The sequence below is a fragment of the Haliotis rufescens genome, unplaced genomic scaffold, assembly GCF_023055435.1.
Source record: "Haliotis rufescens isolate VD_foot unplaced genomic scaffold, xgHalRufe1.0.p SCAF_29, whole genome shotgun sequence".
NCBI classification, from domain to species: domain Eukaryota; kingdom Metazoa; phylum Mollusca; class Gastropoda; order Lepetellida; family Haliotidae; genus Haliotis; species Haliotis rufescens.
Window position 1 is genome coordinate 4,545,398 of NW_025963990.1, and position 25,033 is coordinate 4,570,430.

General features: G+C 41.1%; 1 protein-coding gene across 1 annotated transcript; it reads right to left on the minus strand.

Annotated features, from left to right (window-relative positions):
* Positions 1-2,439: 2,439 nt before the first annotated feature.
* Positions 2,440-23,322, minus strand: LOC124127677 (visual pigment-like receptor peropsin). The gene is made up of 5 exons (XM_048402730.1): positions 23,193-23,322; positions 5,426-5,719; positions 4,730-5,082; positions 3,419-3,657; positions 2,440-2,533 (listed from the first exon to the last, which is right to left on the minus strand). The coding sequence occupies exons 1-5, from the start codon at positions 23,320-23,322 to the stop codon at positions 2,440-2,442; spliced, it is 1,110 nt and encodes a 369-aa protein (XP_048258687.1).
* Between the last annotated feature and the right edge of the window lie 1,711 nt (positions 23,323-25,033).

The following is a 25,033-nucleotide window of genomic DNA, read 5'->3' on the forward strand; positions in this document are numbered from 1 at the left end:
AACACTAACATGGAAAATAATATCAATTTAAATGCAACTTGAATTTGAAAAATTAATAAACACTATTTCAATACATTCAATTTACTTACATTTTTTCGGCGCCTAAGAACCGACATGTAATTAAACTTAAAGCATCTGGACAATCGAAAGTCTTATCATAAATAGTCATTCGAAATTTGACCAATATACGAGTTGTAATTGACATCATACTCCGTGCAGATCCGGGATAGAATTGACCTTCAACTTGTCGTAAGAGGCGATTAACGGGATCGGATGGTCGCTGACTCAGTTGATGCTTGCCAATGTATCCTAATTGCGTAGATCGAAGCTCCTGGTGTCAATCACTGGGTTTTGTCTTGTCCAGACTTAGCGCGTTCATGTAGCAGGAATATTGCTTAGTGCGGTATTAAACAACAAACAAACAAACGAACAAACAAACTGACATAAAGTTTATGCATATCATAAAGCATGTCAATAGTCCAGAGGTCCTCCCTATCGATGTACTCATTTATTTTTTTTTGATCAACTTTTCAGTCACTTCGGGAATTGCCTGTATTCGTTCAAATGTCGGATTGGAGGACACCGTTTTTGTTTACGCTGGGAATTCAACCTCGCAAGGCCTGTCAAACAGGAATAATATATTCAATTTTGTAGTTTCCTTGTAATGCACAGCCAAACTGGACCAGATTAACACTATAGGACCCGTGAAGATTCCGGGGTAGAATAGGTCTTCAGCAACCCATGCTTGCCGTAAAAGGCGACTATGCTTGTCGTGAAAGGCGACTAAAGGGATCGTGTGGTCAGGCTTGCTGACTTGGTTGATGCATGTCATCGATCCCAATTGCGTGGATCGATGCTCATGATATCAATCACTGGATTGTCTGGTCCAGACTCGATTTTTTTACAGACTGCCGTCATATAGCTGGAATATTGCTGAGTGCGGCGTTAAACAACTAACAAACCAACCAACACTATAGTATATAAACACGACATGTTTTGTTCACATGCACGATCTACATGTTTTGGGCAGTTAAAACTCATTGAACGAACGTTTGCTAATACAAAAGAATTGTTGGTAGCGCCCGTCAACAAACACGATACAAAGGACAGATAACAAAACTGTAAGCCGTGCGAACCTAAACTGTTCTTAAGAGATTCTACAGGCAACGTGTCCCTTGGGCACGCCAGAAACCTATGATTGTGGGTTCGAATCCCGGTTCGCCCCGATTATGTTTCCAGGTTTGTCAGCACCATACCCGTGCTCGTGGGTTTCACCGAAGTGGTAAACGTCTAAGACCTGCGTCACTTCGGGCTCTCCTCCCACATTAAGCTGACACGCCGCGATATAACTGGAATACTGTTAAAAGCGGTGTTAAACCCAACTCATTCACTCACTCACTCACTCACTCACAGGCAACGCGCTACATTTGAAATGAATGTTTTGCAAGACTGGCGGTCGCCGCTTGTTCCAAGTTCACTAAAAGTTCGCGCTCATGCGCATAGTCCTCATTCGAATTAACATTAAACAGTATGTATGATATCGAGTCACCTGTCAACTCAACCACATTGACTAGGTCTTGATACATCCTGATATTTATGAGGGGCGGTCGGGTAGCCTAGTGGTCAAGCGTTCGCTCGTCAAGCCGAAGACCCGGGTTCTATTCCCGAAATAGGCACAATGTGTGAAGCCCATTTCTGGTGTCCCCCGCCTTGATATTGCTGGAATATTGCTAAAAGCGGCGTAAAACCATACTCACTCGCTCACTGATATTTATGAAGTACCAGCTGATCATCAGCATCATTGTTGCGGGAAGGGACACAGTTGGCCGAGTCCGAGACGAATTCTGCGATCAAATTAGCAAAGATTTTCTGCTAAAATTACAACATTCTGAGGCATATTTCTAGGTAATTGTGCATTTCTGCGGTAAAATACATTTTCCGCAAATCTTTCTGCGATTGCAGAATCGCAGAATTTGTCAGGGCTTCTTAGGCTCACTCGTCTCAGGCGCCGCAACTCGTTCGTCCCGATTATGTTTCTGGGTTTGTCAGCATCATACACGTATTCGTTGGTTTCACGAATGTGGTAAACGTCTGAGACCTGCATCAGCCCTTCTACCCACAAGCTGTCAAGGTGTGTTATAAAAAGAATTCTGTTCAACCAAACTCACTCACTCATTCTCTCATTCACCCTGAAAGATGATATTTCATTGTCTAATTTCAATTTAGCCAATCCATTCGGCATATAGCAATTGTCATGTTGTTGAGATAATCTGACGTTTTGTGTACGCATATAACTTGACCTCGGCAGCAGTTCATGGAATATGCCGATTGGATCTGATCATGATGTTTTTGTGACTATTGTAGATTGTAAAGGCGCTGAAAACAGATATTTCCTGATGTTTTTCTTGTACAATGTTACAGCTGTTATCTCTCCTTATCTCACATAATAGACGTCTCCATCTTCTCGGATATAAAGGCTCTCCTCCCGATGTACACTCCATCCTTACTGATACCAGTTTCAGGCTGAGATGGACTGAAACATTATACAAACAAACATGAAAACTCTCCTCATGCATGTGAATATGCGGAAATGTTTTAAGCACTTAACTCACAAAACCGTAAGGTCGATGGGATAAATATGAGGTACAAATAAAATAAAAACTGTCCCCTTTTCTATATATGTGAGGAATCTGTTTAACTCACGAAACCGTAAGGTCGATGGGATAAATATTAGGTAAAAATAAAATAAAAACTGTCCCCTTGCTTATATGTGTGAGGAAGCTGTTTAACTCACGAAACCGTAAGGTCGATGGGATACGTATTAGGTAACAATAAAATAGAAGTAAATATAAATAGGATTCTAAAATATACTTCAAGTAAAAATATGACAAATCTTGCCGCGAATACCTGTTAGGAATCTGTATGGATGTTCTTAGCTCATAAAACGTTATTGTCGACAAGAGAAGTAGTCGGTGCAAATATAATTTATTGACTGATGCCTATTCAAAACGATTCTATTAAAACTAATGTTTTCTCTATCCAAGTGAAGAAGTGTTTTCCTGCCCAGTTATTGCTGGAATAGTAATCAAAATCCTCACACAAACGTGTAATTTAAGTAGCCAGAGTTCGACAATGTAATATTCTGGATGGGGTGGGTGGGTGGGTGAAGGGGTTGATGCGGGGATTATCGTTTGCGACAGAATATGTTTATTACCGATGTTATAATATGTTCTGGGCGGTCGGGTAGCCTAGTGGTTAAAGCGTTCGCTCGTCACGCCGAAGACCCGGGTTCGATTCCCGACATGGGTACATTGTGTGAAGCCGATTTCTGGTGTCCCCCGCCGTGATATTGCTGGAATATTGCTAAAAGTGGCGTAAAACAATACTCACTCACTCACTCACTATAATATGTTCTTACCGAGGAGGGTACGGGTAAACGCGTTGTACGTTTCTGGTGAATAGTCGCTTGGCCTTCAGTCGTAGTGTTGAGTTTGTCAGGAAATATAAGAATGGGTTCGTCATACAAGAAGCCTTCGCAAAGAATGTGGGAAAGGTTGTGACCCAGGATGGCAGATCTTTGTCATACACAGACCAAAGACAGACAACGGTGTATGGGGCCCAGATGACAACAAAGGTCACATTCAGAAGAAGCGCTATCTGAAAACAGCAAAATCAACATTATAAGCTTAAACATCGGTGATGAGTTTTGGACCCAAAGCAAAACATGGGTAACACATTGACATGTATTAGGTCTATCGATACCATTGATAGCATAGCTCGACATCGACGTGAACTATTTAAACCTGTCATCGATGTTTTGGCATTTGACCATGGGATATTGCAATATGAATGCATCAATAATTCAATGTTGAATTACACGAAACACAGCTTTTCGTCCAGGGGCATGTCAAATGACCACGAAAAGGACGTAAATAAGAGTATGAACGACACTTTTTGACGTTCATACGGGTTTTTTACGAGACTGATTACTTGAAATGACGTACTTTAACATTCCTGCTAAAAGGTTTAGGAAATCTCCATGACGCAAAAGTACAGGTGCGTTGTTTCAGATCATACAGATCCTTTAATCTTAACCTCGGCGTTTTAACATACATTGGGAATAGTCAGAGAGTTTGACTACATGCCCGAACACGTCCTTTGAACGACCCAGACCCAGTTTAACCCCAGACAGACACATTATTCTGACTCCCAGCCGAAAGTCCTTGATGTTACTCTTAATGCCCACCGCCAGGATGGGTAACAGTAAATGCCATCTTTTTGGAAAGACCCGACAGGGGCATCGACCCACCGATCTATCTAGACCTCAGTGTGGAACATTTTCTATTGGATTATGGTGAGGTGAAATAGGGTTTAACGTCGCGTCCAAGATTGTTGCACTAATAAACGACGTGTATGCACGTGTGTATGGCTGCTTGTACTAGTCCGGACTGATGCCGATCTATAGTGCTAGCACAATGAGATACCATGCCGCAGTTTAACATGAATACCCCACGCAGACACAGTATTCTGACTCGACCAGTCCTTGTTTTAACCCCTTATGCCGAGCGCCAGACAGGGTAACAACAAGTACCATCTTTTAACGTCTTTTGGTATGACGCGGCCGGGGATCGAACCCCGGACCTTCCGCTCTCCGGGCCGACACTCTACCACTAGACCACGGAGGCGGTTTATTGGATTAAGATAACGATACTGACTACGTCATACTTACAAGGGTAACCCTCTTCTCCTTTCTCATATTGTAGGTCCTCATAATTTCGCCAGTCCGGGGATTACTTATAGTTGAGGGGGGAACCCTGCCGTCAACCTCGCGGATCTTCTTGCATACGTTGCAGTAGCAGTATATCATGACGACAACGTGAATGAGGAAACAGAAGATGATGAGGCACCAAGTGTACGACAGTTCTTTAGTACCAGAGTTGCTCCAGTCGATGGAGCAAGACGTTCCGAAGGGTTCAAAGGTATATGAGCTCCAGCCGACGAGAGGCGGTGTTGTCCACAGAAGAGAGTAGGCCCACGTGAAGATGATGGTGAACTTTGCGACTTCGTAGTTCAAACAATATGCTGATAAGTATAAGAAACATAATTATGAAACATGATCTAATTAACTAATTGAGCAGTTTTTTCTCTGGTTTTTCGCCGCGAACAACTGCAACACGGCTGATGCATATATTTTTGTGGCGTAAAGCGGTAATCTGGTATTCCAGTAAATACCGTTTGAATATTAAGTGCGTGGGTTGCGGTGTACGCTGCTGTAAGCCTCTAAGCCTTATCAGCTCATGCGTTACACGTCGTACCCCTTTGGAAGCTCGGGTTATTGTGTAAACGGCTTGCATAATTTGGCCAACAAATATTGTATTCCATATACGTTAGTGATGATGTGATGTGTATCTCAAATTCGACGTACCGAATTGAGGGTAGCAGATGGTTATGTAGCGGAACACACTCAGACATGCCAGAGTGTTCATGTCGGTCTGTGCCAGGGTGAACGTCATGAAACCTTGTATAGAGCAGAACGCCGTCCCAAAGAGGTAGCGTTTGGCGTAGTTGGACGCCACGGTCCATGGGTAGCCGAACACACTGATGCCAATGTCGGAGATGGCGAGGTTGACCAGTAGCAGGTTCTGGGGCTTCTTGAGCAGGTGCTTGTCCCGGAGGAAGATGGCCAGAACAAGGCTGTTGCCCACGGTCGATATGACACCTGCAGATACACATACAACATGCTTTGTGATATCAGTAAGTTTTGAACCTGTCATTTCTAGGCTGTTTACGAGTGAAATTCAGTCAAGTCCCGTTAATCCAACATGGTTGGTTGCATATGATTATGTCGGATAAACGAAATTAAGTAGTATCAACGTTCGTGACCGAAAATCGGACAACTACACGATAGATTACTATTCAACAACAAATATTTATATTGTTGTATTAGCATTGACTCGTGATATTTTAGTCTTTATTCACAATTTGGCGTACTTCAGTTCAGTGACTTGCTGACAATTGCCTTTGATTCTAAGATACTCTATCCCAAAGGGGCCGACCATTTGATACTCGAAAATAATAATATCGAAAAAATAAATAATCAAAAATATATTTGATTTCCCATCTATGGACAAAATCACAGCCCCATTCAGCCCCCGAATATCAAATGGTTATTCCCTAAGCATTACAGCTCATGGCGTACAGGAGAACATAAGATTGCAGTTTGGATCAAGTATATAGGAGCAGTTATTTACGAATATCTACTTTGTTAAAGGTGTGTAGCTCATGGATTCCTGGAACGATGTCGGGTTGAAATGAAAGCTACACGGGTCACTGCCTCTGTGTATGCCATGATAACCAAATATAATCGCAACTCAGAATATTTTCATATCAGGCTATTGACTTGAATTCATGACTATTATTCTGAGAGGAAACACGAATAAAGGAGTCAAAACACTTTGTGTCTCTCCGTGACACTGGGAAAAAGCAACATTTACTTAATGAGAGTTGTTTATATCATGGAGGAAACATTTGAGGCAGAGGGCTCTACTAATAACCGTACGGCAAAAAGACACCATTGGACGTGAGCGCGGAGTTGTGTATAAGATGGCCTTTGCATAATGATCGCCAGGAGAGGCAAAATTGCGCTTTGACTGCGTCAGTTAAAAGTTGGTCTGTTGAATAAACTGTCAATATATCTTCTACTCGATCCTTGATACATCATTTTGGCATTTTCAAATCATACACTTTTTCATGAATACATGACTCGTTTACAATCATGTTTATTGGAGTATTTGTCAATTGTGTTCAGCTTACCAGCAATAATTGTAATTTATGGTGACATGCAAACATAAAACGTCTCATGTAAAGCATGTACGTAAGTAAGATGGTAAAAATAATATTCAGATCGCATTAAATACAATGATACATCTCTTATCCTAAAGCTCGTGTTTTGATGAAATAAGAAAAGTACATGCAGCGACATCCTCTGAATATGACTATGTACGTAAATATTACGGCAACTGTCTGCACGAACTGTTCAAAATTTGGTCTAATGGCATGGAGACAAAGGCTGAAGACAGAATATTACAAGGAACAATTACTGTGGTCATTAATGCTTCATTTTATCGAGAAGTACACCATGAAAATCACTAAACAACAAACATAGAGTAGGAGATGTACAAACAAAAGTATATCTAGCGATATGCTGGAAGTCATTGAAAAAACACTCTAGCGGATGTAATTCTCACAATTTGTGATATCAAAAACTACTTTTAATTTTTTAAATATCACAAATTCTATTATTTATATGATAAAATACATAATTTGATATAATGAATTTTTTTGTAGATATCTAAAAATATATCAATAAATCAATAAATATTTCAGGAGAACAAAAAATCAATTTTGTCACAAAAATTCATTCTTAGGAATCAATAAATGAATTACTGATATCATTAAATAAGGAATATAATTAATAGTTTAAAACGGCGCCCTATATGTTGTTCCTTTTGGGTTGAATTGAGTAACGCGATTGCCTCACGGTTATAGCGTTGATTGCTAGTCTGTTTCAGCACCAATATATCTTTCAACTTATGAAGAACAATTTAAAAAATGTCAACTCGTAACTAACTATTAACTGTAACCAAGGAAATGTTATACCCCGACCTGCGATTATTTATCTCTCTATCGTGATCATAGTTAACACCTGTCTATTTTTAGTGAATGTACTTATACGTGCACACGAACATCGTACTGATGACGGAATGACACATCATCTGAACAAATGTAGATTTCCGTGGTGTATATACAACGATACATTGATTTTATTGCATAGAAGTTCATTACTAAAAATATGTTAGTTTTATGTTCAACGTTATATGCCAATTTTTATGATATGTCTGATGTTGATCAGTTAGCTTTTATTATGTCATGCCCATATATTTTTAAAGTTACTGCCAAAACCTGCATGGATGTCTTAGATGTTAGAAAATTACGTTTATATACATCTTAAATTTTTATAAATATTTTATGCTTTTTACCCTTTTTACTAACGTATATATATTTATTCCATATTTTATGTCTGTGTATCATTTTACGTTCTATAGTCTCTCATAATCCAATACGGGATGGCTCATCACATGTATTTTGTTATGTGACCTGTATATATATTTATTTGTATGAGGTGAGACATGAAATAAATTTACCTTACCTTACCTGAACTACCTGATGTTGTGGTAGTACTATTGTATTGACAAACGCTTTCGATAACAGACAGAAATGGTCAGTGAATATGTGTCAGCTTACCAGATGCTCGAGCAGGCGTATCATTAGATTGGCCTCTTCGCCAATCGGGGCCTTTTGTGACAAAAAAGCCTCTTTTTGTTTGACATAGAAGACACAATCTACTTTGTCATCCGTCAACTTCTCAGTAATGCCTATTAAATAATTTTCTTTTTGTGTAACAACAAGTCACATGTGCTAACACAAATTCACATAGAGGTGCAAGGGTTGTCTGTAATGTTTGTATTACAAACTGACCGGAATTGAATATAAACAGTTGGTTGGTTTATTGTTTAACGCCACACTCAGCAATATTCCAATTTTATGACGGCGGTCTGTAAATAATCGAGTATGGACCAGACAATCCAGTGATCGATATCATGAGCATCGATCCACGCAATTGGGATCGATGACATGCATCAACCAAGTCAGCGAGCCTGACCACACGATCCCGTTAATCGACTTTTACGACAAGCATAGTCACCTTTTACGGCAAGCATGGGTTGCTGAAGACCTATTCTACCCCGGAATCTTCACGGGTCAAGTAAATGTAAGAACAACATAAGTAATAAGATAGCAAAGGTGGAAACTTAACAAGGGAAGTCAACAGTTAATTGGCGCTGATCAGTGATTAACAATGGACAAATTGAAGCCAACACGTAACTGTTAATTAGCTCTGATACGTGATTAACAATGGACAAATTGAAGCCAACACGTAACTGTTAATTAGCTCTGATACGTGATTAACAATGGACAAACGGAAGCCAAGACGTAACTGTTAATTAGCGCTGACCCGTGATTAACAATGGACAAATTGAAGCCAAGACGTAACTGTTAATTAGCGCTGATACGTGATTAACAATGGACAAACGGAGGCCAAGACGTAACTGTTAATTAGCGCTGACACATGATTAACAATGGACAAACGGAGGCCAAGACGTAACTGTTAATTAGCGCTGACACATGATTAACAATGGACAAACGGAGGCCAAGACGTAACTGTTAATTAGCGCTGATAGATAATAACGGTGGACAGCTGTAAGCCAGGACTTAAATTATCACTGATCGGTGATAGCTCTGACACGTAACAGGATGGAAATTTCAATGGACAAATGCAAGACAGCTGGATAATAGCACAGACAATATTAACCATGGAGTTTATAACGTGTCGTTATGATTGAATCAGACAATTCTATAAACGTTGTCCAAGTAACTGTCCAGAGAAATCTAAGTTTACAAGAACTTCACAGCTTGATTTTAGAGTTGACAAATTTGAAAAAAACTGCGTATGATGAAAACCCTGAACTGGATTGTTTGTCTGGAGGATATAATGTTTGTGGTTTCTCAGTACTCCGTAGCTTGAATAAAATACAAACACCAGAGAATACTCAATCTCTTTTAACCGTCGAAACAGAACACCTTGGTGAAAACTATTTTATATTATACAAATATACAGTGAGTGAGTGAGTTGGGTTTAACACCGCTTTTAACAGTATTCCAGTTATATCGCGGCGTGTCAGCTTAATGTGGGAGGAAAGCCCGAAGTGATGCAGGTCTCAGACGTTTACCACTTCGGTGAAACCAACGAGCACAGGTATGATGCTGACAAACCTAGAAACATAATCGGGGTGAACCGGGATTCGAACCCACAATCATAGGTTTCTGGCGTGCCCAAGGGACGCAACTCTGCACAGCAAATCGCTGACATACCTTACAAATATACAGTAAACTACCGTAACGGTTATAACGAACACAAAGGGACTACTAATTTTAGTTCGTTATAACCGTAGTTCGTTATAAGTACATATACAGCATGACTACAGCAAGTAGTCGGGACCAAAATGTAAGTTCGTCATATCCGTCAGTTCGTTATAAGCGTGTTCGTTTTAACCGTAGTTTACTGCATGTTGCATGTGACGTTTGCAGTCTTCCTTTATGATACAGCTGTACACATTCATGACTTTTACACCCACGAGGCCGGGACATTGATATCTTTACTTTGGGATTCGTGTAAGTTCTGTTAAACCAAAAGCAAGAAGTTTCAACGTAAATGTTAATGTACAGTGCCTGACAAAGCAAATACGTCTTCATGTGCTCAAAACCGAAAGTACGCTTCTTTTTCAGGGAATCTAATTGCGTATTATGCACAGAGGACTTATGTACAGACCCCTGAAGATCCGGGGTAAAATAGGTCTTCAGCAACCCATGCTTGCCGTAAAAGGCGACTATGATTGTCATAAAAAGCGACTAGCGGGATCGGGTGGTCAGGCGTGCTGACTTGGTTGATGCATGTCATCGATCCCAATTGCGTGGATCGATGGTGATGATGTCAATCGCTGTATTATCTAGTCCAGACTCGATCAATTACAGACCGCCGTCATATGGCTGGAATATTGCTGAGTGCGGCGTTAAGCAACAAACCAAAACTTATGCAACAGCTTTATGTCGTTATTATCCCACAACATAACCCGATTACCTGTGGTTGTCGTCATTACCCTGACCATCAGCGTATTGCTTTAAGGTGTAATTAATGGTATCAGCCCTCTGTCCCTGCCTACAATGTGTGTTCGGACGATGGCGCCTGGTACATATAGCAATCAGTGGTTCTCATTTGGCGAACAATGATGAACATAAACGTCGGTACGATCCAACGCAAAGACTTCATTATTTGAATATGTTAGTGCGTATTTGATAGTCCATAAAATGAACAAAATCGATATTTAATAAAAAAGTCTTTGTCTTTCAGAATGTACCAAGGTTCCGAAGCCTCCACACACAGACATTTCCCCACAATTCCCGACCAAAAGAGGGTCCTTCCCTATGGAATACTGTAAGGGACATTCTCGCGATCTCGCATTCTCGCGATCTCGACCTTTGGAAACGAGGTAAATATACCCAAAACACGAGAATGCGAGATCGCGAGAACGCGAGATTTGGCCAAAATCTCGCGTTCTCGCGATCTCGCATTCTCGTGTTTTTGGTACATAGCACTTTTTGTCAAAAGTCGACAACGCGAGAATGCGACATTTGGACATGATGCAAAATCTCGCAATCTCGCAATCTCGACTTGTCAAATTAGGCCACAAAAACACGAAATCGCGAGAACACGAGAATGCGACATTTCATTTTCTCGCGATCTCGCGTTCTCGTGTTCTCGCGTTTTTTACGCTGTCCGTGCGCATGCGTAATATCATAAGGTCAAGCGCATGCGCACGTTAGTAGTCCTTTGGTCCTGCTTCTTTCATGCTCTTCATTCTCCAAGTAGCATTTAGCAAACTTATGATTTGAGCTTGAAAATGGTATGTAATTTACATACACAAAGTCTGAGTCATCTCCCGTTGTTACAGTTTCCTATGTACTTTATAATAAAACCCTAAACATGCTCAATATAATATAACAAAAGAAATTGTGTCTATGAATGTCAAATGATAGTGAAAACATAAATGTGTCCGAAAGCTGGAAACAAAACTATTACCGTCAGTGAGTAAGTAATATTGCTCAAAGCCGCATCAGCAGCATTGCAGTTATTCGTGGCTACACTGTCAGTTACAGAAATAATCACAAGCCTGTGAGTTTCTCAATGAGGCAATTTTATACACGGCTAGAATATTCATTAAAATAAAATTCTCACAGACCAATTTGTAGCATTCGGATAAAATGATATTGTCCGATGTTGTTTTTTTGTTTTTTTATACGATACCATATTCGCTACTTTAATTAATAGATTTTCATCCGCTGCCGCCTGACAACAAAACATCCTGCCTTACATTATTCTAATGCCCTCAAATTCCTAGAAATAGAAGTATCGTTAATATGAGTGTTCCTACTTTCTTTACCTGATAAAATACTCTGTACACGTAGCCCTACTGAGCACACATGATGCATGCGAATCGCATCCGCCGACAGCAATTGTACACATATGCCTAAAGTAGGTCGATAAGAACAAAATAAAAACGTTAAAACTAAAATGCCTCCTGTCTCCCATGTTTTTAAAAAATCAATCAAACTGTAACTCTTAATTTTATTGCGGCCTTAACATTCAAATGACAGGCATGCTTATACTGGAAAAGTACCCCCAATATCCAGCCTGGGGGACCGGCATGACTCTGAATAAGTGAGTGAGTTTGGCTTAACACGTGCACTGCTTTGAACAGTGTGTATATTTTAGTTATATCCCGGCTTGTCGGTTTAAAGGGGCACTAATCTTCTTCTCGGCTGTCTAACACTGCCAGCTTGGGCTCACCATCTGCCGATTTGCTCACTGACGCAACTGAGCGTGACAAGAGACTGGACTACCGTGTTCAAGAACATTGATTGGTTACCTGTAATCTCTGAATCTCAGACAAAGGGCGCATGTTAATTAATTTCTTCAGCCTAAACAAACGGACAAAAAGAACGATGGAAGCTCACCGGATGTCGTTATTTGGAAATACCCCAGATGGTTATAAACTGAGGGCCAAAAGAAACGTTACCAACATTAACTGATTTGCCACTTTGAAACAAAGATGCCAACCTGTTCAAAAACAGTAAAGAACACATTTCACGAATACAGCCTTCATGTTCTCTGTCGTTCTTTGCACGTGCTTTGCGGGTTTTGGGAAATATTGGTGTTTTTCAGCAATTTTTTAAAACAATCTTCCCCAAATTATCGTGCAATTTCCGGGTATAAATTACGCAGGGATCTGTTCCCTATCAATGGTTGCGATGATTAACACCAACGAACATGCCAAGAGAGAGCCATAGGTATGCTGCAGATGTGAGCGACACAGAGAGCGGTTGCCATTAACATGAACTGCTCCAAGATGACCATTACCAGACTGGTCGCACGTCTCCGACAGACTGGCAGAACCGCAGACAGACCACGGAGTGGCAGACCAAAGGTCACGACCCCGCAGGATGACCCCGCTTTTTACGGGTACGTCATCTGAGGAACAGATTTCTTACTGTGACGTTATCAGATGCCAACAGCTTAGGACATCCGGTCAGCAGATAAACAGTGACCAGACGACTACGACATTATGGTCTCCGGGGTTATCGCCCTTTCAAGGGCATGACCTTCAAACCTGATGGGCGGACGCGAGTGTATCGACGACGTGGTGAACGTACGGCTCCTTGTTGTGTCCAGGAGGTGGAACCTTTAGGGGGCGGAAGTGTGATGATGGTCTGGGGCGACATTTGAAGGGACGAGAAGACGGAACTTGTCATCATCGAAGGCAATCTGACAGCACAACGCTACACTGACAATATCTTACGGCCAGTGGTTCTTCCTTTCATCAAGCGTCAACAACGGACGGTGTTCCAACAAGATAACGCCACACACCATAAAGCCCGTATTACTAGAGACTTCCTCAACGCCAACAACGTGACTGTCCTGCCGTGGCCAGCTCGATCACCAGATCTGTCACCCACAGAACATCTCTGAGACCAGCTGGGGCGTCGTCTTCGGAAACGTCAACATCCTCCCATCACGAGACAAGCGTTGATCGTTGCCCTCCGTGAGGAATGGAATCGGAAACCTGCAGTCGATGTGAGGACCCTTGTCTACTCAGTGCGACGCCGCATTCGAAGATGCATTGCCGCTCATTGAGGTCATATCCCGTATTGAACGGTCTAGGCCGTCGTCACCTTAAAGTTGTAACCAGTGTTGTTGATCGAATACTGGACGAATGACCCCTTGTCAAGAAATGTCCCTGTTGGAGGTCAAGGACTTTGTTGTTGAATTAGTAAATTCGCATTTTACTGTTCTGAATGATGTATTTCTACAATACAATTGTTATTGCTGCTTCAATTTGTTTTGGTCATATTTTATCCTAGAAATATCGTTGGTAACGTTTCTTTTGGCCGTCAGTTTATTTTTATAGTATCCCAGCTGTGAAAGCATTTTCGGGTTTTGGATTGCGTGGATAATACGATTGCTATCTCTTGTTGTCATCCACGTTTTTGGGCATAACCCTACACCTGTGTCTTTGTTGCCATTCACTAGAAGCTCAGTTAATGAACCTATTACAGGTATAGTTAGTAGTAGCACTACTCAGATTACCTGACAACGGTTCCCATTTGGCATGTCTTGTGTCTGGGGTAATTATTTCATCTGAATCCAGGTTTGAATTGAGGTGAAATGTATCTTATGTAATATTCACGTGGCAGCCCAGCAAGAGGAGTGATCAGTTCATTTACTTTTTTGTACACGGATCATTCCTCGCCATCAAAAGTTCCAAAGAAAATACGTTCATTGATTAATCACTGTTATCTTGCACAGTGGATTTGTAAGTGTTTACATGTGTAGGTTTACTAAAGCAGACGGAATACACTCATATCATGGCGTGAAGTGAGGGTGGGGGTGGGGGTGGGGGTGGGGGTGGTGTGTGTGTGTGTGTGTGGGGGGGGGGGGGGGGGGGGATAACTAAGACAACAACCAGTCTCGGGGCATTTCTGTAGATCAGTGCCCCTTTAAAATGAGAGGAAACCTTCCATTGTAGGTTTCTGGCACACCCAAGGGACGCAACTCTACACAACGAATTGCGACAACTCAGACGACTGAGCCACAAGATGACTGTATAGGCAATCAGCACCAAAAAACACGAGAACGCGAGATCGCGACACTTGACCAATCTCGCAATCTCGCGTTCTCGCGTTCTCGTGTTTTTGAAAATAGTTACATTTAACTGTAAAGGCAATTACTACAAAACACGAGAACGCGAGATCGCGACAATTGACCAATGTCGCAATCTCGCGTTCTCGCGTTCTCGTGTTTTTGAAAATAGTTACAAATAAGTGTATATGCTATTAGCACAAAAGCACGAGAACGCGAGATCGCGACACTTGACCAATGTCGCAATCTCGCGTTCTCGCGTTCTCGTGTTTTTAAAAATAGTTACATATAACTGTATAGGCAATTACCACAAAAACACGAGATCGCGAGATCGCGACAATTGACCAATCTCGCAATCTCGCGTTCTCGCGTTCTCGTGTTTTTGAAAATAGTTACATATAACTGTAAAGGCAATTACCACAAAACACGAGAACGCGAGATCGCGACAATTGACCAATGTCGCAATCTCGCGTTCTCGCGTTCTCGTGCTTTTGAAAATAGTTACATATAAGTGTATATGCTATTAGCACAAAAGCACGAGAACGCGAGATCGCGAGATCGCGACACTTGACTAATGTCGCAATCTCGCGTTCTCGTGTTTTTGAAAATAGTTACATATACCTGTATAGGCAATTAGCACAAAAACACGAGAACGCGAGATCGCGACACTTGACCAATGTCGCAATCTCGCGTTCTCGCGTTCTCGTGTTTTTGAAAATAGTTACATACAACTGTATAGGCTATAAGCACAAAAACACGAGAACGCGAGAACGCGAGATAGCGACATTTGTCAAGTGTCGCGATCTCGCGTTCTCGTGTTTTTGTGCTAATTGCCTATACAGTTATATGTAACTATTTTCAAAAACTCGAGAACGCGAGAACGCGAGATTGCGACATTGGTAAAGTGTCGCAATCTCGCGATCTCGCGTTCTCGTGTTTTTGTGCTAATTGCCTATACAGTTATATGTAACTATTTTCAAAAACACGAGAACGCGAGAACGCGAGATCGCGACATTTGTCAAGTGTCGCAATCTCGCGTTCTCGTGTTTTTGTGCTTATTGCCTATACAGTTATATGTAACTATTTTCAAAAACACGAGAACGCGAGAACGCGAGATTGCGACACTTGACAAATGTCGCAATCTCGCGTTCTCGCGTTCTCGTGTTTTTGTGCTAATTGCCTATACAGTTATATGTATATGTCGAAGGGTGCGATTCATATGCATAATGCGTGTTCAGTAGGGCTACGTGATTGGAGTATTTCATCAAGTAAAGAAAATAGGCACATACATATTAGCGATATGGAGAAGTATATATAGTTCCAGAAACTTGGAGAAAATAGTATGAGGGTAACCTCTATATTTCTTCAGAATCCCGAGGCCTTCTATTAACTGCCCGACGAAGGTGAGGCGAGGTGAAATTGGGTTTAACGTCGCGTCCAAGATTATTGCACTTATATAGCGAAATGCATGTACGTGTGTGTGTTTGTGTGGCTGCTTGTACTAGTCCGGACTGATGCTGATTTAAAGTGCTAGCTCACTGAGATACCATGCCGCAGTTTAACATGAATACCCTACTCAGACACAGTATACTGACTCCGAGCCGACCAGTCCTTGCTTTAGCCCCTTAATGCCGAGCGCCAGACATGGTAACAACAAGTACCATCTTTTAACGTCTTTTGGTATGACGCGGCCGGGGATCGAACCCCGGACCTTCTGCTCTCCGGGCGGACGCTCTACCACTAGACCACGGAGGCGGTACGCCGACGAAGGAGAGCAGTTGAAAAGACCGAGGCCTTCTGCAAAGGATACTGCCCTAAAAAATAGCGTTAGCGTGATTATAGCTCAAACGGATAGCATTTGTTATCAAATCAAATTATACAATATCGGTTTTGAAACATTTACTGCAATTAACGAAAACGAATGTCACTGACCACCGTTTAAAATATGGAAACGACATAGAAACATACCAGATGACGACACTATTGAACGTCATATGACGTCAACTAACAACGGGTGTGCTAATGGCCCGTCTTTTAGCAATATGAGGGCATTATCAAGTTTTATCATCCCAAACTGGCTCCCACGGAAGATATCGCTTGGGTGAGATCAACCGATGTCCACATTGCAGATAAAATTGCATCACAATGCTTTGCGGAACATTGTGAAGGCATTGGTTACCATGACGTCACAATCACATGACATCACTAATGGCTCTGCCACTGAATCTGTTAGCAGTACTTTTTACACTTAAGACACTGCTCATTACTGTCTACAAACTGAAAAAGTTGGAAGAATGATGTTTGATGATGAATAAAATCTCACTCTCGTGTCTTTTGACATCAAAACGTCGAGATGAACCACAACGTTCATAGAAATTTATGCTTTGCAAATTAATGCAGTTTATTTCAAAATGGCTGCTCCAAAATCACGTGACTTTTGACAATGTCACAATGCAAATTGTCCAAGTGTTTTGATTATACAGAAACATATATGTAGATTTGTAAACATATAACTAGTAACATAATAAAGTCAAGAAAACGCTCCTTTTCTTGCCGGTGAACTGACTGAATTTGACAAATATTGTCTGACAACTAACAGTCAAATAACCAACATGGATGCCTCATGGTATTTTTCAGAAAGATTTGTTTGGTTGTTTGTTGTTAACGCCCCACTCAGCAATATTCCAGCTATATGACGGCGGTCTGACATCAAATATATCAACACTCGTTAGGGTGGCCCAGTCGTCTAAGGCGCCGCGATTCTCTGTGCAGAGTTGCGTCACTAGGGCACGCCAGAAACCTATGTTTGTGGGTTCGAATCCCGGTTCGCCCTGATTATGTTTCTTGTTTAACCATATCCGTGCTCGTGGGCTTCATCGAAGAGGTAAACGTCTGAGGCCTGCATCACTTCGGGCTTTACTCCCATATTAAGCTGACACGCTGTGATATAACTGGAATACTGTTAAAAGCGGTGTTAAACCAAACTCTCTCACTACTCTAAAGGTGACTACGCGTTTAATCGCTGAGATCATTGACGAACGAAGCGGGGTGAATTATACGATTTATCATGGATCTATCATGACCCAATTTCTGATGAATCTGACGTGAGCTTGACGACGTTAATTGTGCGAGAGAAGTGACCTTTAAGTTGCTCTCCATAGACGTACAGAAGGCGACTGCCTGAAGACGAAAAACATCCCAGTGTCATCAACAGGGTACGGGTAATTTACATGTTCGTCTTGTCTCGAAATATGAATTCTAAATAGTGTATCGTGCGAAATATATGGTGAGTTACTGAATAAATACAGTAGTTTCAAGAAAGTGGAAATTGTATTTATAATGTTAAGTGTATTTTACAACATGGACCAGGTATATATTGTATCTTATAAGTGATGTCGGGATCGAGTTATCGCCCTTGATGAATTGTTTGTTTATTATAGGGTTAAGATAACGATTTTGTATATCATTGATTTTTAAGTTCATGTTTATGTACAGAATATAGACGTATGTTTATATGAGATGAACACCCTTAAAGAGGCTGTACATAATGTTGATATCTCATATAATCATTAAACGACTCGTGGTTGTTGTTTATTGTACAATAAAACACTCGCCCCTCATGGTTTATTCTCCCTGCAGTGTTTTATTGTACTACCACTCGTCGTTTATTTCTTTACTAGTGGCCCGCTCATTTATGATAACATGCGGGCGGTTTAATGATAATTTTATCCATTTTAACTATAAAATAATGTAAAGCGGGATGTTTTGTAGTCAGGTTGGAGCGGATGAAAATATGATAATTAATTTTGTATTTCAAATTGGTCTATGAGAATTTTGCCTGTCATGAATATGCTAGCCGTGTATAACATTGCCTCATGGAGAAACTCACTGGCTTGTGATTATTTTTGTAACTGTAGTACTGCTGGTGCGGCTTTAAGCAATATTACTCACTCACTGATGGTAATAGTTTTGTTTCCAGCTTTCGGCCACATTAATGTTTTCACTATCATTGGACATTCATAGACACAATTTCTTTTGTTATATTATATTGAACATGTTGAGGGTTTTATTATAAAGTACATAGGAAACTGTAACAACGGGAGATGACTCAGACTTTGTGTATGTAAATTACATAGCATTTTCAAGCTCAAGTCATAAGTTTGCTAAATGCTACTTGGAGAATGAAGAGCATGAAAGGAGCATGACCAAAGGACTACTAACGTGCGCATGGGCCTTGACCTTGTGATATTACGCATGCGCACGGACAGCGTAAAAAACGCGAGAACGCGAGAACGCGAGATCGCGAGAAAATGAAATGTCGCATTCTCGCGTTCTCGCGATTTCGTGTTTTTGTGGCCTAATTTGACAGGTCGAGATTGCGAGATTGCGAGATTTTGCATCATGTCCAAATGTCGCATTCTCGCGTTGTCGACTTTTGACAAAAAGTGCTATGTACCAAAAACACGAGAATGCGAGATCGCGAGAACGCGAGATTTTGGCCAAATCTCGCGTTCTCGCGATCTCGCATTCTCGTGTTTTGGGCATATTTACCTCGTTTCCAAAGGTCGAGATCGCGAGAATGCGAGATCGCGAGAATGTCCCTTACAGTATTCCATACTTCCCCGCACCCATCAATATATTTATGAATGAACATTAATTCATTATGTTGAGGATATTGGAAGTGGCTGAACTCGGAGAAAGCATCAAATTAGTGATAGATGAGACAGATCTCACAAGGTAACATTCAACAGGCTCATTACCTTAACTTGTGATCATGATAATGTTATTCTTAGCGGTTTCGGGGCGGTCGGGTAGCCTAGTGGTTAAAGCGTTCGCTCGTCACGCCGAAGACCCGGGTTCGATTCCCGACATGGGTACAATGTGTGAAGCCCATTTCTGGTGTCCCCCGTCGTGATATTGCTGGAATAATGCTAAAAGCGGCGTATAATCAAACTCACTCACTCACTCACTCTTAGCGGTTTCGAAGAACTGAAAAAATGGATCTGAATTAAATTGGAATGTGAGAGAAGAAATTTGTAGTCATAATGTTTTTCATAAAACAATCTCTGTTTAATAAACAACAGTTGTTATTTAGTACTTGTCAAGAGGAATGCCATTTGCATAAACTTCTCTTACTCTGTTAAAGTATATAATGTAAAAAATGGAAACAGAACGATGAACGTGCAACAAAGCATTATCTATGGACTTATTAATTAGCTTATTGTTCATATAAATGTGTTGAAAGTAATTAAAACATTGCATATAAATTATATATCATGTGGGCACTTGTTCTTTTGTTACTTACACTACAATGCGAAAAGCCCCCTCAGAAACTACACGGGAACTTCGTAGAAAGTTAGAGACGTCCAAGTTTCATCCATTACTATATCTACTAAAATTTTCTTCCGGGTGTGAATGCGAGTAATATTTGTCTCCTGAGTTCTCAGCTTCATAATGTTTTACACAGGTAGCATATTTAAATTTGTTGAAGGTATATAGTCTATAGGGAAGCACAAGTATGGGATGAAGAACACATGTTATTCGTCAGTCAACTACTCAAAGAAGTCAAACAAATTTGTAGTGTCTATGCGATATCGTATTCTTGGACACCGCATGTACACAGGAAAGCTGTTGAGTGAGTGAGTGAGTGAGTGAGTGAGTGAGTTGGGTTTAACGCCGCTTTTAACAGTATTCCAGTTATATCGCGGCGTGTCAGCTTAATGTGGGAGGAAAGCCCGAAGTGATGCAGGTCACAGACGTTTACCACTTCGGTGAAACCCACGGGCAGGGGTATGGTGCTGACAAACCTAGAAACATAATCGGGGCGAACCGGGATTCCAACCCACAATCATAGGTTTCTGGCGTGCCAAAGGGACGCAACTCTGCACAGGGAATCGCGGCGCCTTAGACGACTGGGCCACCCGTGCCCCCGGAAAGCTGTTGAGTACAACCAAAAGCTAATTCACTTTGTTTCACTATAACCTTCTACACAATTATTTATTGTTTAATTGCTAGTAACCTAATTGCTCATGTCACTGACTGATTTCGTGGCCCAGTCGTCTAAGGCGCCGCGATTCGCTGTGCAGAGTTGCGTCCCTTGGGCACGCCAGAAACCTATGATTGTGGGTTGGAATCCCGGTTCGCCCCGATTATGTTTCTAGGTTTGTCAGCACCATACCCCTGCTCGTGGGTTTCACCGAAGTGGTAAACGTCTGAGACCTTCATCACTTCGGGCTTTGCTCCCACATTAAGCTGACACGCCGCGATATAACTGTAATACTGTTAAAAGCGGCGTTAAACCAAACTCACTCACTCACTGACTGATTTCAAACCGCATGTTTTGGTGAAACCAAGCCAGTGCCCCCATCCAGTGTGTAACACGTTAAGGTTTCGCCCTCGCGATCTAACGTTATAACATTTGACGACACAACCATCATATAATACACAACAAATGCTGGCTGGACATAATATATACTCATCGCCCAAATAAACGCGACCCATTTAAACATATAGAGAAGTATGTACCTTGAGAAGAGATATTTCCAATGTGTACCAATTGATGACAAATCTGTCAAGTGTTACCACAGAGTGTCTTTATTCTTATCACAATATGCAGCACTTGATTCCAAAACTGTACACTCTAATTCTGCGTGAGACAAATGGTACATACCGAGTTCTTGATCTATGACGAGTTCATGGGCATTGCTTTACACAACATACCAGCATGTTCGTTTGTGCATTGAACTTCAAATATTAACCAACATGTATGGTATTTGCAATTCTTTTGGCGGTGAGCCATTTTCGGTTCCATTGCCTAATACTGTCTTATACATAATTCTAGTTCATAGGGCGGTCGGGCAGCCTAGTGGTTAAAGCGTCCGCTCGTCACGCCGAAGACCCGGGTTCGATTCCCGACATGGGTACAATGTGTGAAGCCCATTTCTGGTGTCCTCCGTCGTGATATTGCTGGAATATTGCTAAAAGCGGCGTAAAACCATACTCACTCCAGTTCATAATTCCACGAACAGGGCGGTTGAGCCTATACATGTAATTTAACAGTCAGTGGATCGTCCAGTTACCTGACTTTCTGTCGGCAATATCAGCAAAAAAGATGGCTGTTATTAATAAATAGATACGACATACAACGCAATTTTCCCCATCTATCACAAAATCATTCGACATTGACACTGCAGTAGACCGATTAGATAACTCTTACCGACAGACAGACAGACAGACAGACAGACAATAGTTTATTTGTGTCTCACTTCTGTACATACATAAAACAGCTTTGTACAATTTGACATAGAATGTATAGAACCATTCAATAGAATTATTAGAGACACATTATCATAAAATTTATACATGAATACTGTAGGAATCATATAGTAAAACGTTATCCGTATAAAAGATGCTTTCTACGATTTATCATCAAGGTAAATGATAGGGAAAAAAGAAGTTCCGTCATTGCCAAGTGGTGTTGAACTAACAATTTAATTTATTCGGAGCAAGACAAAGGAGCCCTGGTTTAAATCTCATTAGTAGTCAGTGAGCAATCCAAGTATGTAAAAATTGAAACAAACAACAAATTTTCAAATGAAAGACAACAAGATTAACTGGGGTGAGTGAAGAGGTTTTTGATGAAATAATGACCTTAACCTAATGCTTGTCAAATTTGGGATGACCCTCCCCATGTCCTTGAACATTTTGGATGACCCCCTCTGAAATGGCCTGTTATGGCCTATATGTTAACGGCCACAGATCTGCAGTGTGATATGGACTTAGCTAAATTGTCTATTGTTAACCGCTTAATAACATGGCTAACTTTAAGGTGCAGTGGAACGAGTTTGAGATGGATGAGAATGAACCTCATGTTCTTCAGGTTGCATTTGCAATGAATTAATTTCCCCAAAATATTTAACAAGCTGTGGACTCCCGCCGTGAACATCGAAAGGCTGACAATGGCTGAATGCGGATTTATCTTCTAATAAATTAAGAAAGAATCTGGCAAAATAATATCTAAAAGAAAATTACATTATTATTTAAAATTTAAATTTAAACAAATTACAATGAGAAGAAAGTCATTAGGAATGGAGAAAACAGAGCGTGACAGGCTCACCTCCAAAGCACCAAACACCCATCCCGAAAGAAGATCTTCCGTGAACTGGAGAAATTTCCAATCAATATTTTATCATGGTAGAAATTATACACAAAAGACTACAAGCATAAAATCCTTGTTTGTTAACAATGGCATAACACGATCGGTCTGGACATTTGCAATGTTACAGTCAACAAATTGTAATGGTGAAACACTAGCACTTACCTATGATTGTTAAGTATATAGCTGATGCGAGATACCCTGTATCGTCGAGGGGCTTGATGTGGTACAAAGACACTATCCTTATCCATTCTGCTGGTCCTTGGACAGGCGGGACAGTTGAAACAACACCCATCCTCAAGTCTTCCGAAGGTCCAAAGAAATGGCAAGCAGGTGCAGGTAACGTTTGAACAATGGAACCGTCTGATAAAAGGTGCAGATGGAGTATTGACATGGCAACGATCAGTGCGATACACTCCACCCTTGACGAGTCTATTAATTGTCACGTGATCAACACGATGCATTTCAAATACCGTGTTCGACGTAATAAGCGCCCAGGGCGCTCTCAAAATTAGAAATAGGCGGCTCTTATTAGAATATTATTTTAGTGAAAAAAAAACAGAGTTGGAAGATAAATATCGTTATTTATAGTGAAATATTTATGTACGACAGATATATTTTTCCATAATTTAATTGCCCATAATTATGGGTGCATATAACACATGAGTGCGTATTATACGCGAATAAATAAGTCTTGTGTACATTGATCAATCGGATGGGGTGCTAATTGAGATTGGTCACTAGCCTATATACGCTTATTACGTCGAATACGGTAACAGTTAACCTTTGCTTGGCAGCTCGAATATCGACTCGAATATCGTGGAACAAAGATAGGCGTGAACTACACAGCTAGTGGTTATGTAAAGTTTCATCGTGGGCACCTGCTTGTGTAGAAAACGTGTATATCAATGGCAACAGTCGTCAGTCAACTACCGTATTGTATTTCTCGTTGTCATGACGTGTTGTTTTATGAGCTGAGGTGAGGTTAAAAGGGATTTTAAGTCGGTTTTAATATTATTAAACTCATACACACGGGCCTCCTGCCAGTTTCATGTCACTGGTATTGTTATGCATGCCACAGTATAATATGGGCACAGCACTCAGACAAATTATACTGACTAACTGACTATTATACTGACTGACTGACTATTGCTATACGCCGCTTTTAGCAATATTCCAGCAATATCACGGCGGAGGACACCAGAAATGGGCTTCACACATGGGTACAATGTGTGAATCCTATTTCTGGTGTCCTCCGCGGTGATATTGTAATATAAACACAACACCAAGACACATTATACTGACTGACTGAGAGAGTAAATATGGTTATACGCCGCTTTTAGCAATATTCCAGTAATATCACGGGGTGGACAGCAGAGATTGGTTTCAAACACATTCGGCTGACAAGCGAACGCCTCTACACCTTAGCAACTCGACCGACTATGAGCCGTCGTTTTATACCAACTAAGCGCAGTCGCTTTATTTTGATGCTTTTGTTTGATTAATTCATCACCCGTCTTCAGCAACCCATGCTTGCCGTAAAAGGCGACTATGCTTGTCGTAGAAGGCGGCTAACGGCATCGGGTGGTCAGGATCGCTGACTTGGTTGATGCATGTCATCGATCCCAATTGCGTGGATTGATGCTCATGATATAAATCACTGGATTGTCTGGGCCAGACTCGATTATTTACAGACCGCCGTCATATAGCTGGAATATTGCTGAGTGCGGCGTTAAACAACCAACCAACCAACCAACCAACCGAATATTATATAGTCGGTGCCTAAATAAAACAGAAAATAAAACAAACGATGTCCATGCTCTTGACATCTTTATTAAGTACACTGACTACATTCACACTCAAACAAAGCATGCAAACACACCTCACCCTACGCCAATTACGTGAATACCACATGAAGTAAATAGTGCCGTTATGTCATTCTAAGTGAGCGAGTGAGTGATGATGTCTCCTCATAACAAGCATCCTCGAAGATTGTGTAATAGTTT

Bases quoted from the DNA above. Each gene is read 5' to 3' on its own strand.
- LOC124127677 (XM_048402730.1), bottom strand. From the start codon at position 23,322: ATGGGTGTTGTTTCAACTGTCCCGCCTGTCCAAGGACCAGCAGAATGG. The intron at 5,720-23,192 runs GTAAGTGCTAGT...GTGTATCTGCAG, and splicing joins TATATACTTAACAATCATAG to GTGTCATATCGACCGTGGGC. The intron at 3,658-4,729 runs GTAAGTATGACG...TGCTGTTTTCAG, and splicing joins AGGAGAAGAGGGTTACCCTT to ATAGCGCTTCTTCTGAATGT.